The sequence below is a fragment of the Nematolebias whitei genome, chromosome 11 (genome assembly GCF_014905685.2).
Source record: "Nematolebias whitei isolate Nwh7 chromosome 11, NemWhi1, whole genome shotgun sequence".
Classification (NCBI taxonomy): Eukaryota; Metazoa; Chordata; class Actinopteri; order Cyprinodontiformes; family Rivulidae; genus Nematolebias; species Nematolebias whitei.
Genome location: NC_056508.1, coordinates 38706452 through 38722390, shown reverse-complemented (window position 1 = coordinate 38722390; position 15939 = coordinate 38706452). Strand labels below are relative to the sequence as shown.

Below are 15939 nucleotides of genomic sequence, written 5' to 3'. Positions count from 1 at the left end.
TATATATATATATATAAATAAATATATATATATATAATGTATATGTGTATATATTCAGTGCCTTTTATATCGGTGAGTTATTTTGATGGAATGGCCGATGTGCAATATTTAACTTGCTAATATCGCCCAATACTGATACCATGCCAATAATATCGTACATCCCTACATTTTAGTTCAGGACTTTGGATGCAAACTTGTTTCCACCTGTTTTAATGTCGACTTTAGGCGAGAGATGATGCCTCTTCTGTCCCTCATCTTCTCTGCTTTGTTCATCTTGTTTGGGACGGTGGTCATCCAGGCCTTCAGGTCAGTTCAGTTTGTTTTATCCACATTTTTATTTTATTTTTACTAGAAAACAAATATAGCAAGTGTTAATGACAGGAAAGGAAAAGCAGAATTCAAAAAAGCAGTAATGCTGATGTTTTGGTCTTTTGTTGCAGTGACTCAAGTGATGAAAAACAAGTGAAACCAACATCAAAAGAAGCAGAAAATGGATCCTCTGAGACCATCAGTACCTCGAGGTGAGAACACTTTCAGTAGTAACTTTTTTAGGATTTCAGTTACTTTTTTTATTTTTAAGTTTTTTTGTTGTTGTTTTTTTTTAGTCGGCCTCCTAAAAAGAATTTTGTGGAGGTGACGGAGCTGACGGACATCACCTACATGAGCAACCTGGTGAAGCTGAGGCCAGGACACATGAACATAGTCCTCGTTCTCACCGACGCCTCCAAGAACCTCCTTCTGAGCAAGTTCGCCAAGGAGGTCTACTCCTTCACGGGGTGAAGCAGAACTTTCTCTGTGCAATAGCTCAATTTTCTTTGAGCGGTTTTTTGTTTGTCTGAATGTTGATTCATCATTTACACTTGCTTTCCTGTTTTTTATGTACTGGCACATTTTTTGCAATTTAACTACTTGTGTATACTTTATATTATTTTAGCCGTTCGTAAAACATTCAGCTTATTCAGGAGATGCGTGCTATGGCCTTTGTTTTTTGTAACGTTTATACTTTTAAAAGTTATAAATGTTTTCAGTGTATTTTTATAAAAATACACCAAAATCTCTTAAATTCTTTAAAAACATTGCTCTCTTTGACATCTACCTTTATTGTGCGTTATTTTTTTTGTTACTTTTAGCTTTTATGTAGCTTTTTACAACTTTTAAGTTATAATTTTCCCAAGTTTTTGGCTTTGACTTAGCTACTAAATTAGCTTTTGTTACTTTTAGCTAGTGTTTTGCTACTTTAGCTTTTGCTAAATTTTTGCAGTTTTAGCTAGCATGTTGCTAATTTGCGTCTTTAGCTAACCTTTTGCATTTTTTGGCTTCTAGATACAGTTTTGCCACTTTTAGTTTATAGCTAGCCCACTTACCCAGCTCACTGCTTTTTTCCTTAGATTAAACGTTTTACAGTTTTAGCTTGTATGTTGATATTTTTAGCCTTTAGCTAGGCTTTTGCATCTTTTGGCTTCTAGATACTGTTTTGCTACTTTTAATTTATAGCTAGCCTTTCACTACTTTTACCTTTAGGTTAACTGCTTTACAGCTTTTAGCTAGTATGTTGCTACTTTTCAGCTTTAGCTTGTCTTTTGTCTCTTTTAGCTTCCAACTAGCCTTTTGGAACTTGAGCTTTAAGCTAGTCCTTTGCTACTTTTAGTTTTCATTGAGGGTTTACCTGCTTCTAGCAAACATGTAGCTCATTTTAGCTAGTGTTCAGCTTCTTTCAGTTTAATAATTTAGCTTCAGCTGTCATTCAGCGCTCAGAATTCTCACTGTAAGTTTGCAGAAATGCTGGCTCTTAAGTTTCTAGATGTTTGCTCATGTTTTCATGTCAACTCTCTCCTAGGAGTCTGACGCTGCACTTCTCCTTCCTGAACCTGGACAAGCACAGCAAGTGGATGAGCACGCTGCTGGAATATGCTCAGGACGTCGCGCAGATCGACACAGACGAAGACGACGGCGGTAACCGGAGGAGAGACTTCACCGGCTACGTGCTCGCCCTGAACGGCCACAAAAAGTACCTGTGTCTGTTCAAGCCCGTCTACACCGGGGAAGACCATGACAGTAAGTCGTCCGAGGATGAGGGGGGGCCATCTGGGGGGAAGTTGAGATCCAGCTCCCGTGACAATCACCCAGCGCGTAAAACGAACCGCTCCCGCAGCTCCTCCACCCTGCACATCCACCACAAACTGGACCGCCTGGGCTTGTGGATGGAGAGGCTGATGGAAGGTACTTTGCCTCGTTACTACATCCCAGCCTGGCCGGGACTCGACAAGATCACCGCAAATAAATAGACCAATGAAGAAGAACTTTGTATTGGTCTCCTGTCAGTTGAAAACAATTTTGTCATGAAAATTAGGACAAAAGTTGTCTTTTTTTACTATTTGGGACATTTGATAGGTGCAGATGTAATATAAACAAAACCATCTTTACAGGTTTAGTCTTTGCTAGGGGACTTTGTCCTTTAGACTACCTTTACTGCGGAGTGCATGCTGTTTTTAAACTGCTGTTGGTCATACTTCATTCAGACAAATGCTGCTGCTACAGCCCTGTAAAGATAAAATCACTGTGGCCGCCTGCGCTCCTGTTATCTAATTCAGTCACACTAAAAGAGGCGAGAACGACCCAAGTCCGTTTTTTCATCTGTCAGAAGAAGAGGACGAAAGGATCCATGTTTTCAGACTGTGGCGATCACACTTTGGTGAAGAAAGCTAAACTTCCTGTTTGGATCTTTCTCACCTTTGGCCCTGTTGTTGTGGAGAAATCTGGTCTTCAATCCTGCCTGATCACATAGTAAACAGTTCAGCAGTGCATAAAGCCTCTGTTAAAGAATACTGTGAAGATGCATGTACAGTATTTAATATTTACCATGTTTGCCTTTCATGCATCTCAGACCTTTTTAGGGTTCATTTGCTTGTGCAAGAGAGCAGACTGCTGTTATGATCATGCCTTTAACTCTGGACCTCAAGATGTACGTCATGATCTTCCGTGATCTTGTGCTCTTGCAGGAAAAAAAAAAAACTTTTTTTTTTGTTGCATTAAAACAGAAAGTGTTTGACATGTGCACATTAAAAAGAGGAAATTCCTCATGTTTTAGGCTGTTTGGCCGTAGCTTTATGTAGCAATGAGTAAGCTGTCTATTTTTAGCTTTTAGGTATTTTTCCAAAGTCAGAGTAATTATACCTGATATTTTTTAACACTTGAAAGTGAAACTTACTTTAGGCTTGCTTGATGTTTTTTAATTTTTGTATTTTTTGTTGTTTTGTTGTAGTTTTTGTTCAACACACTGATTACCTGCTCTGGTTACTGCATTTACCCTTTTCTTCCCCTAAAAAACTTCATTTGTTGTTGCGACTAATCCATGTAAATGATCCTGTTTCCTATATAAGATGTGTATTTTACACCGTCTAAAAGCTGAAAATATTACTTGACCTCACATAAAATATGTGCTTATGTTAGTGCTTTATGTGTAACCATTATTTATGCTGCTGTAAGATGTTCCAGGTCGTCCTCGGTGCATTTACTGTCTTGTTTGTTGTAATAAAATAATTTATGTTAACTGTCTGACAGGATAAAAGATCTCCCACGTTGTGCTGTCACTCAGCAGAGTTTTGTGGTTTAATCAGTCATTTAATGACAAAATATCTGCAGTGTTGAAGGATGGAGACATTTAAGTATAGACCCCACAAAGTTAATTTTAGTCCCCTAAAGCTAAAAAATATAATTACAGCAGAAAACTGATTTAAAAGACCAATGAGTTTGGTCATAATCACAAAGCGAGCAAACACATTTAGTTTCCTTTTTTTGTAAATATTATTACTTATCTATCTTTTACACAGTCCACAGATTAGTCAGACAACTTACGAGTGAATTTTTAAATATATTTTTGGTAAAAAACGTAGTTTAACGTTGGCCTGGAGGCTGTGACCTCGTGGCTCCATCATCATGTTTGTGCAACAAGCTTCAGAGGGATGAGCAGATCTCAGTCCCCTTTTTTATTTTAAAGTAAAATAAACAACCCATGTTCCTGTTTATCACTGCTGAAGATAGGCCCCAGTAAATTAGAAGTGTGTAAAAATACTGTATTTTCCACTGCACACGTCGCACAGCCGTATAAGTCGCATCAGTCCAAATATGTCTAATAAAGTGGGGAAAAAACCCAAGTACATCACTTCGTCGTATAAGTCGCATCTATTATGTGTCACCGCTGACAACTCGGAAACGTGGGCCGGTGTTGTGCCAAAAATTGATTGGTTGTCAAATGGCTGCTGCGGGAGCGTGCACAGGAGGACTAACAAGAATTTAACAAAATTAACACTTTAAAACAATTGTTTGTTTGCTCAAAATTATATCAAAGGTGTGTCTCAGTTGAACTTTTCCTTAATAAATACTCTTTGACGGTCAAATCAGCTGCATTTTCAAAAGTCGATTTGCGGGAGTGCGCCGAAGGATGACACGCTGTGCATTTCTTCGAAATTTAACAAGATAACCACCTAAAAACAATTGCTTGCTCAAAATTATAGTAAAGGTGTATCTCAGGTGAACTTTTCCTTAATAAATGCACTTTAATGGTCAAATGAGCTGCATTTCTCCACGCCAGTTCTGGAGCGAGATGAAGGTGGTTTGGTATGGCAAGCCAAGTGCCTCATTAATAGCCACTTTTACCTATTAATGAGGCACTTGGCTTGCCATGTTAGTCGTGGGCCCTCTAGTGACTGAAAATGGTAGTGTTCAATATTTTTCACGTCACAGTGAATGACATCGTCAGATCTCAGCCAAAAACTTATAAATATTGGAAAAACATAATACGTCACTTCAGCGTATAAGTCGCAGGGCATGCAAATTATGTAAAAAAACTGTGACTTATACACCGGAATATATGATATATGAATAGCTATTTGGAGGCGTTACGGTGGTGCAGTTGGTAGAGTTGCTGCCTCTCAGTGAGATGGTTGCCGGTTCAAATCCCGGCCGGGGGACCCTTCTGGGTGAAGTTTGCATGTTCTCTCTGTGCATGCGTGGGTTTTCCCCCGATACTCTGGTTTCCTTCCACAGACCAAAAACATGCATGTTAGACTGATTGGTAACTAAATTGTCTCTAGGTGTGAGTGAGAGACTGAATGGTTGTCTCCTTTGTCTCTATGTGTCCCTGTGATGGACTGGAGACCTGTCCAGGGTGTACCCTGCCTCTCACACAGCGATGGCTGGATATGGGCACCAGTGACTCAAAAAGGAAAATAAAACTGTTAAAAGATAATGGATGGATGGATGGATAGCTATATGGATGTTTATGTTCATTTCAGCCTCTTATCATATAAAGTTAATAAACTTTCTGAAAACAACCAGCAGGTGGTGGTGTAGTCTGGCAACCTGCACAATGATCACCAAAACGACAAGTAATCTGCAGCTCAGAGTGAAAACAGTGGGAGGAAAAGTGACAAGATGGGAAGAAAAATTATTCCTGAAACACATTCTTAAATATATTTAAGAATTATATAAGTGTGTGGAGTTTGAGGCTGTGATGGTTTCAATTCAATTCACTTTATTTATACAGCACCAAGTCACAACAGAAGTCGTCTCAGGGCACTGAACAGAAACATTCATATATAAAAATAATAATTTAACACTATTTATCTGAAGAGCAGACTGCTTTGAGTTTAACTCCATCGCAGAACTCTCATTAATTCATTTAACAGGATGAATAGTTGAAGCTGTGATTTTTCAGTGACGTGAGGTCACCAAGAAAACAATCACCTGTTAGTAAAATAACTGCAAAAGTGACAGAAATATTTTATTTATGTGAAAATTAACTACGCCTTACATCCAACAGAGAATTACCTGGGTGGGGTTTATATTTTGTCCCTCATCTTTCGTCTGTGAAGTGAAACACCTCCATCCAGAAGGTGGAGGAAACTTCAGAACGATGGGGGAGGCGAAGACTTTATTGTTTTAAGACATGCTGTTGGTTTTTGGTCAGTTTCCTCTGTTAAAAGGTTTGTTTTTTTTATTTCAAATATTAAAACCGTGGGATCAATGAGTGTTCATCAGAGAGGGGGAAGTCACACCCTTCCTCACAGATTTGACCCCAGACACATTTCTTGGCAGACCTTTACTGTTATGTGCAAAAAAAATAATGTGATTGTGTTTATTTCCCTTCTGTTTCATTCAGTTTCATTTCTGACTTTTGCACAGAACCACATCCCTTTAACAAACTCATTCCTTCATGCAGCTACAACTTTGACACAACTTCCTCTGAGTTATTCTAAAATCGACCTATTTTTGATGGTGCACACATGCTCACACATTCATGCACCGATCTATATCTTAAATGTCAGCTCTCGTTGAGTCCGACTCTGCAGAAAGCATGAAATCCTGAACTCTCAGACGGTTAAATCCATTCATCAATTCATCCCGTTTGACCCATTTCTGTCATCAAATCTAGAGCCTGGCTCGTATTTAAAACTCAAGGAAATATAAAAGCAGCTAAAACTTTACTTGCAGTAAAATAAGTTGTCTAATTAATGTTCCCCTCCTGTAATCCCACATCCTGAGCCGTTTGAATTACCGGATGATCAGCCGGTCCTGGAGAAGGATTTGTGCTCGGGAAAATTGCCTTCTGATGAAAATCCATGGAATTAACCCAAAGCAGGAAGTCAAAGGAACAAGTAAATCTATACAAGTTGAAATATTAATGAACCCTGATTGAGTTTTAACAGGTTGCAGCAGAACCTTAACACGAACAAATTCATGTGAAAAAGTCACATCATTGATTTTGAAGTGGACATACTGCAATAAATTATGCTTTTGTCTTAAACTTTATCACACAAAATTAACTTGCTCAACTATCAAGTCCCATTTGAGTCTTATTTTTTGTAAAATATCATCAAACATATGAATTCATATCATGTAATTCAAGAAGCAGCTCCACACAGTCTCTTTCTCTGCATGTTCTTGACTTTTCTACTGATGTGAGACCCCATCTCTACTTGAGTTATAGAAGTTAAAGCAAAATGGAGAAAAAACAAAGACATTTTAAATATTTTCCTTTGAGTTCTCATACAAATGAAATGGATGAGCTTGAAGCACCGACACAGAGTCACTGGGATTATTAGAAAGCCGTGCTATGCGTTTCACTAAAACTGGGCTGCAGCTTCATTTCTTGGCTTTTCCACCTGACTTTTAGATTTATGAGAAGATAATCCTGGGAGACTGCAGCGCTTGGTTACAACAGATAGTCTAATCTTAGATATGATCCAGAGAATGAACACCTCGGTACCTTGGATATTAAACTGTTGGCTTCTGGCGACCAAGAGATTCCCTCCGTTTTGGTAGCTGAAGGCGACATGTTCGGTATTTACTCGAGCCTATCCAGCATAAATAAATTATACTGCAACATGTTTTTTCTTTGAGGCGCTGTAACAGTTCTGCTCAAGCATTAAAGGTGTCTTGTGTTAAACTGTCACCTGACATGAAGGTTCAGATCTCTGATGGTCAGGCCCTTCTGTTGAAGGATCGTCATCAGGCTTCTTCTTTGGCTGTCTTCTTGTTGGTCTTGTGATGGACTGTCCCCCCCCCCCCCCCATGTTGTTTGTAAAGCAGATAGGGAAAATCAAAGAATATCAAGGTATGATGGTAATCTGCCAGTATTCCTTCATTTTTCTGGTGTTTCCCATTTGTCCATCTGACCCCATCTGATTCAAGCATGCCTGGCTGAAATTGGCTCCTTCGGGGCTTTAGGGGGCTGAGATGGTGTAGGGGCAGGGCAGCCAACCCGGGACCCAAAGGTCGTGGGTTCGATACCCGTTCATTGCACATCTCGTGGTGTCACTGAGCAGGACACCCTATTCCCAGTTGCTCTCTGGGCGCCCCCCATAGCTGCCCACCGCCCCACCTGGCAGTGGATGGGTTAAATGCAGAAAGCCAATTTCACCATTTTATGGGAACATACAATGATGACAATACACACACACAATGTTGTTGGTTTCACTCACCTGTAATTCATCAGCCTCTTCAGTACCGTATTTTTTGAACTATAAGACACATCAGATTATAAGGAGCAATATCAGTGAACGGGTCTGTTTTCATGTATAAGGCGCACCGGATTATAAGGCGCATTAAGTGAAACAAAATAGTCAAATAAATTAAACTTTATTCAACTCATTCACAATAACTTTAAACGTTGTTCATTTGTTCCACATAAAATCGGTTCGAGGTTAGTAAGCACAACCAGAATTAATACTGAAGGTGCACTGGATTATAAAGCTCACTGTGGATGTTTGAGAAAATTAAAAGATTTTAAGAGTGCGAAAAATACTGTAAATGACGGCCTTTTCCTTCTTTAAAAACAAAACAAAAACTTATTCATAACATTTCACAAAACAAAGTTCAAAACAAAAATCATATCAATAATCAAAACTTAACAACATAACACAAACTTGTTAATAAACAGAAAAAAAACACCAACAACAACAAAAAAATAAAAACAAAACTTTGGTATATATTCTGTGCAATACTGAACATAAAGTGCATCCTTTTATTGTTTAACATTACAGTCTTATATATAAACAATGTACACATACCGTCATTTTTAAAGTGAGTAAATTGGGGGGGGGGGGGGGGGGGATTTTGGTCTTTTCCTTCCAATTCTCCCAGTTTGTCAGCCTCCCTCCCACATGGTTCTTGACAGGCTTCTCCTTAGAGCCAGCTTGTTTGTAAAAATGGCCTTGTTTTCCTTCAGAGCCCACCTGTTCACCCAGCCCCCCCAGCCCCCCCAGCCCCCCTGTTCTGTCCTCACCAGCCAAGAATTATCTGTCCTTACTCACCTGTCACACCTGGGACCACAGAAAACCTGCAGTTCTACTCACTTGCTTAAGTCTGCCTGATGCTTGAAGGCTGAAGCTTCTACAAATTGTAACATCTGCTCGTTTCTGACTATTAGAAGAAAAAACGTCCAATCAAGACAAAATCAAGGGTTTGCATTAAATAGAACCATGGCTAAAATGAATTTAAAAAGACCCAATATCTCAGTTTGTTCCTGTCAACACAGGAAGTTGTTCTTGGTTTTTTTATTTATTTAAGGAAGTTGTTCCTTTTGTTTTCTTCTGTTGCCATGATGAGGTCACTTCCTGTGGTCAGGACTTGTGGCAGCTTTTTCCAGGAACCGACTGTTGGAAAAGTAATGAAAATAAACAAATAAATGACGTTCAGATAAATAAATTATGTTTCATCCACTAACAAAAATAAACGAGTAACACTTTACATTACATTGAGTAAGGCAAATGTGTGCTTTTGATTTTCCAGTTTGGAGCACTGCAGACATTGGATCAACATTTTCTAATGTCTCTTTATTTATTATATTCATAGGAGACACAATAATATATATAGATTTATATATATATATATATATATATAGTAGATTTGTATATTTCAGTTTTAGACAATGATCGAGACAAAATGAAGAGATAAGGATTTCAAAAGCCTAAAAAACAAAAAATAACCTGTGGTTAGTGGTTTAACTGGGAACGTGGGGTTGGCAGGAAACTGTAAAAGGCCAAATAAATAATTAAAATAGTCTTGATTTGAAAACACAACTCAAGCAGTGCAATCGTCCCCTCTGTGTTTGCTCACAGGACATGACCTGCCTCATTTCCACTGCATTAGATCGCCTTGCTCTTTTATTTTTTGGATCATCTTTGGTTTTGACTTTCTCTCCTTTCTGTCCTGAAATTGTTTATATTGTCTTGTCTTTGCAGCTTTTCAAAAAAATGGAGACATATGGGTAACCCTTGTATTATGTTGAGAAAAAAATACGTTTATTATGTTGCGGGTCATTTTGACCCGCATTGTGTAAATCCACTCAAAACAGTCATAAAATGAAGTTAAACCAATAAGAACTTTATTTTAGATTATACAAATATTTAGAAGAGATGAGAAGTAGAGATATACACTTCCAACACTATATTAAAGAACTCCTGATTTCAATTTTTCCCTCTTCACGAACCCTTTTTTTTTTTGCATTTAACTTGCCGCATTTTCTCGGGTTTTTGACAGTCAACATTTTCAGCGTTCCCCACATGATGGACAGAATGTGACTATGTGCTTTTTGCAGATGTATTTCTTGCATCTCACACAAGAGGTAGTTGTTTTACTGTCATCTCGAGAGGGACAGACTTGGCATCTTTTGCGTTTCTTTGTACCTGTATCCAAAGGATCCATTGTGGGTTGGTCAGATGCCCTGCCCTGGACCTTTGCGATGACAGCAGCAGCTGCTGGGGATCTAGCTGGCCTGACCCGGTTCTGGATCTTTGGAGTGACGAGTGCTTTGCCTAGTTCTTCCAGGAAAAGTCGACGTCGGTACAGTTTGCTGGCATTCCACTGCTGGTTGATCTCAATCCACAGCACATAGGCATTGTAAGCAGACACATCCAAAATGTTGTAGAAAACCACCAAAGGCCAATGGGCAGTCTTGCGCTGACAACTATATGTTGCTGTGACTTTGTCAAGATTGTCAACTCCCCCTTTTGTGGAGTTGTAATCCAGAATCATTTGCGGTTTCATGTCCTCTCGTGTGCTCAGAGATGCGTCTTTGTGCATTGTGCTCATCACAAGAACATTCTTGTTTCTTTTTGGGCAGTAAGAAACAAGTGTTGTTTTCTCTGTGAAAGCAAATTTTGAGGAATGCAGAGGTCTTCCTTGCATCTTCAGAATCTCACTGGGAAGTTCTGGCTTATTTTTTCTGACTGTTCCCAACATAGTCAGCTTTCTCTTCTGAAGTTCATCTCCAAGACGGTAGGATGTAAAGAAGTTGTCACATGTAATGTTATGACCTTGCAGCCCTTCAGTCATCTCCAAAACCACACGCATTCCCTGATTCTTCTCAGGTCTTCCTCCAGGTGGCTTTCCAGTATATACTTGCAGGTTCCAAACATAACTGGATTTTGCATCACAGGCTGCCCACATTTTGATGCCATATTTCGCAGGCTTGTTTGGCATATACTGTCGGAATGGACAGCGTCCTCTGAATGGAACGAGGCGCTCATCGACAGTAACATGGGGGCCAGGATTATACAATAAAGGCAGGATTTCGACCCATTTATTCCAGACATCTCTGATTGCTGCAAGTTTGTCTCTCTCACGTCGATCAGCTCTGGTGTCACGGTTGTCAAATCGGATCACACGAGAGATCATGTGAAATGTCTCCAAAGACATTGTTGCTCGGAAGATTGGCCTTCCATTCTCTTCATTCCATAAACTTGCAGTTGCTTCACCCTTTGACCTGTATACGCCAGCTAACACCAGGATTCCAATGTAAGCATGCAAGTCAGTCGGATCCAGTGGCTTCCATTTCTCTTGAAAGACACGCTTCCCCTCCAAGTTGGTCATGTTGAGGATTATCTTCTCTATGGGTGGGGATATGAAGAGCTGAAATGCTGATTCAATATCATCAACTCTTGTGACAGCAAATCTTGTAGGACCAGGAATCATTTTGATGACATTACAAGATGACAATCTACCTTGGCTTTGGTGTGGTGATGTTGACCATTTTATTTTACCATCTTTAGATGTCCATGTCCCCTCTGTGGATGACGATTGTTGCATTTCTTGGTTTTCATCTGAAGAAGGGACACCTGCAGACTCGTCCTCTGAATCCTCCTCATCATGGGAAAATTGAAAATCTGGATCATCAATGGCATTGTCCTCTGGCTCTGAAGGATCCTCTGTCTCTGAAACCTCTTCCTCTACATCACTATCCCAGTTCATAAGCTGCGAAAAAGCTTCTTCAGCTGTAAATCGTCTGGAGCTCATTTTTGGTGTTTCTCCAAGAACGGGCATGGAAACAGTGACAAGGACAGGGGAGAGAAAGTCCCTCTTCCACACACACCTGGTTCTGAATGTTTATTCAGAGGCAATCAAAATGAAGTACATCAAAGACTTTTTTTTTGGATTTTTAACAGCTACTCTGTGTGCGGGTCAAAATGACCCGCAACATCATCTTTGTATACAAACTGTGTGCAGACATTTAACAACACATCAAAGAGTCCAGATTTTACATAGAAGTTCATGACCCTAGAGGAGAAAAAGTCACAACATTTCATGGAAAAAAAGAAAGGATAACCTGCACTTTGATCAACACAAAAATTGAAACGGGTCAAATTGACCCTTAACATAATTAAAACGAATAGGCAGGGAAGCATGACCAAGAAAAAAAGCTCATCAAAGCAAGTTGTTGCAGTTTGGGCTGTTTTACAGCAGATAAGAAAGCAGCTGCTGCCTGATTATCCTCTCTGTAGAATTCTGACTTCATGCTTACTTTTCCAAAATCTACATCTACATGAACACACCATGTGCCCAGTTCTTCGTCTCTTTTGTTTCAGATAAAGAGCACTTTTGCAGCTGAAGCATGTAAATATTTGCTCGTTTTCATTCTTATCAGTCGGATCGTGTGTTGCTCTCACCTACAGCTGTCCACTGTTGTCAGAACAGAAGCTTCATTTGCTTGAACATCAACTAAAGACTTTTGGGAACTTACATGTTTTTCCTCATCAGAAGTACAAAAACTTGAAAAATATTTTGCCTTGTCGCCTTTTTCCGCGTGCAACACTATTAGTCCATCTACTGATACGAGGTGACTTGTGATTGTCAAATTCCATGTTAAATGGACACAAAATTTGTTTGACCTTTTCACACTTGTGAAGTATTTGGCCAGGGATGACTCTCAGCTACTACCACTTCATATTTTGGTTCAGGATCTGTAAAAGTGACTGCCGTCTCTTTCTGTTTCCTGGCTGTGTCGGAAATCTCCCAGTCAGAAAAATTAATCGGTTATAGATGTGCATCCAAAGATTGTTTTTATTTTCCAGAAGTCTGTTAAAATGTGTTCAGTGGTTCACAAAATAATTGGTTAACGCAAGACACACGCTCGGTGTTGGCCTTTCTTCTGTGATTGACACTAAACCTGAAGTTTGCAGGTCAGATTGTTGATGATAAACTGCACCATGGCTGCATGATGACCCAGTCGTTCCAGAAAATATGGGGGGTGGGGGGTGGGGGGTTGGAAGAGGAAAATAAATTAACTATTATATACAAGTTGAACACTTTTTCTCCTCTGGCTCTCACTCAAGACTGACACCTCTGCTCTCCCTCCCCCTGTTCTCCTCTTCCTCCTGCATTTGCTCTCGGTGTGTCTGGAGCTCCTGGTACACAACTCCCAAACAAACAAAATATTATTATGGTTCTGGTGAGCTGGACTTTCAACGCAATCGACAAAATCTTTTCAACAAAATGACAGGGTCCCGGAGAACCCTCTTGTCCGGCTGAGACTCACGCTGCGGAGTACATCAGAGATTCGTGGGGAGTTTTGCAGCTGACGTGTCTCTCAGTTTTGTCTCAGGAGGACGCCGAATACATTTATATATTTGGATTTATGATAGCAGGGTTTCTGCTCTTTGGCATCAGCGGGGCTCTGTTTAATCAATTTTTGAACAAGATATGGCAGCAGTTTCAGCCATGGCAAAGCTTCCAAATCTGTGTGAAGGTTTGGTTTGTGGTATGAGTACTCAAAATCAGCTGATCTACGAGCTAAACCTAAATCTTTACGAGCTAAACATGGAGGTTATGTGTAAGAATCGCAGGCCACCTGCGGCTTCTAGGACTCGCCAGCATGTTGGGATTGACCTTGAGGAAGGCTCATAACACGGATCAGTGGAGTGAACTATCTATAAATCTGGTGATTTTGAACTGGGAAAGTTCCAGCAGGACTCAAGGCTGACAAGAAAAAACAGTCTGCCTGAAGAAAATCAACAATTGTGGCTAATCCGACTATGATTCCCCCATTTGGCCTCAGATTCAAGCCGACTTTTAATTTTCTCCTGGGACATGGGTAACTAGGGCCAAAGCTTCATCTATCCCCCCCCCCAACCACAAAAAAAAGAATTTCTGTGCAGGCTTATCTATTTGAAAGTGCTCATGGTCAAATCTCAACGTCTTGACGTCAACTGCATATGTAATCACGTTTTTAAATATGCTTGCTGGTAGAGTTATGTGATGTCTCAAATTGTGTCCTGATAGGATAAGATGTGAAGAGATCTTTTTTGTAATGTCACTATCCATCCTCATGGCTCTTACATTTTTCTATCTAAAAGTATTCTGATAAAGAATAAGGGGCCACACTATTATAGCAGCACCAACGTGCACTCTGCCCATCTTTCAGAGGACTGTACAAACATAATTTCACTGTACCCTGGTACAATGATAATAAAGCTGATTCTGAAAAATAAAGACAACAAATCCCAATAAAATTCATGAAACGTTTATTTGTGAGTTCTATGACAAACAGGAGGCAGTTAGATCTTGTTTACGAGCTACCTTGGTTGAAAAAACAAGCAAACCTTTAAAAATGCCTTATTTTTGGAGAGGATTTTCTCACCCCTCCACTAATTTTAGATGCCATTTTTTAAACTGTTTTATTTAAAATTTACCTATGTACAGAGGAAATATTCAAGTGCAGTCTACAGAAGGAGAGAGCTACATATTTCCACAGCGACCCGGGTCAGATCAGCAGTCGACATTCAGCTTTTCTCAAAGAAACTAAAGGGCAGAGTACAAACTTTTCTGTTCACTTTAAGTTACAAAACAAGAGTAAACATGTCTTGACCATGTACTCTTTTAGTTGCTTACTTTGCATTCTCCTTTTTTTCTACGAATCAAGCATTGTTAGAAAAGAAACGTTGGATTATACAAAGCAAATGTACAGGCAGCCTCTAAGTAAGTTTAGCTACCATTATGAACAGCTAAAAGTTTATTTACATACATCATGTAATATTCTTTTGAATTACATGGAAACATTAAAAAATGGAAATAAAATGTTGCATTGAAAGGCTTACAGATACATGGAGACATAAGAATCATTTGTGATTCAACCTGTAAGAAATAATTGTAATTGGCTGGTGATGTGTGACCTGGAAACCTTTGTTAGCTGAGGAAATGACAAAGCTCGGAGGAAAATGCAGTATTTGAAATGTATTTCCATCTCTATTGTGAAATATGTCGTGCTGTATTCAAAGTTAAATATACGAAAAAGTTGAACAAAGATTTATGTTTGTTTAACAGAATTCATCCCACATTTTTTTGTGGGAATCGTCAAAATAAAAAAAAACCTTATTCAACATGCTAAAATTATGGTCTAAAGACCAGCCTTAATCTTACTGATTAATTAAATTAATTAAATCTTACTGATTTCTGCTCAAAGACATATCATCAAAATGACAATTCTTTAATCTATTCTGAGGTCTGTTCACAGAAATGCTCATTTCTAAGGGAGCAAATTCATATCGTGTCTCAAAAACTACTAATTAACTACATAAGAAATAAAAAATAAATAAATAAAACAGCTGCACATTAAAAACGATGACATTAAAAACATTTTCAGATATAATAAATTTGAAATGTGGAATTACAATGTGTCAAATATTTACTGATAAATTACATTTAAATAAAAACAAGACAATTTTTTTTTTAAGAAAAAAGGCACCAAAGTGGCCTTATTGTAAATGGCAATGGGAAAAAAACGACTAGAAAATAGTCATTGTGTTTCAATAACTGAACTTTTTGTGATCAGTTTACAAAACAGTGGTTTGTGTTGAATGAGCTCAGAGTGTAAGAGGTAGAACAGAATTTAGTAAACCTTCATACATGTGACCAAAAATACAAAGAATCTACAATAAAGTTGCAAGTGATCAAATTAAAATCTTGTTTCAGTTAAAATATATAAACACACTGGTGTGTCTGGTGTGTGAAGATACATTTTGTGTATTGTGCAAGTTTTCCCTATGTTATACACAAAAAATGTCCATGTTATTGACATTGAGACGCACATCTGTGTATATATATATATACAAAGTAGTATATATATATATATATATATATATATATATATATATATATATATAT

General features: G+C 38.8%; 2 protein-coding genes across 2 annotated transcripts in view; one reads left to right on the top strand and one right to left on the bottom strand.

Moving 5' to 3' along the window:
- LOC119417112 (dnaJ homolog subfamily C member 16-like) overlaps nt 1–2388 on the top strand; it is an 11965-nt gene extending 9577 nt beyond the window's left edge. The window contains exons 12-15 of the mRNA XM_037684323.1: nt 226–306; nt 441–521; nt 606–776; nt 1838–2388. Coding sequence (XP_037540251.1) covers nt 226–306; nt 441–521; nt 606–776; nt 1838–2285 — 781 coding nt within the window. The 3' untranslated portion in view covers nt 2286–2388. The remainder of the gene's footprint in view (nt 1–225; nt 307–440; nt 522–605; nt 777–1837) is intronic.
- A 7073-nt stretch (nt 2389–9461) lies between these two features.
- On the bottom strand, nt 9462–12143 carry LOC119417314 (piggyBac transposable element-derived protein 4-like). The gene is made up of 2 exons (XM_037684522.1): nt 10188–12143; nt 9462–9469 (listed from the first exon to the last, which is right to left on the bottom strand). Exons 1-2 carry the CDS (start codon nt 11821–11823, stop codon nt 9462–9464), a joined length of 1644 nt encoding a protein of 547 aa, XP_037540450.1. The 5' UTR covers nt 11824–12143.
- Between the last annotated feature and the right edge of the window lie 3796 nt (nt 12144–15939).

Bases quoted from the DNA above. Each gene is read 5' to 3' on its own strand.
- LOC119417314 (XM_037684522.1), bottom strand. From the start codon at position 11,823: ATGCCCGTTCTTGGAGAAACACCAAAAATGAGCTCCAGACGATTTACA.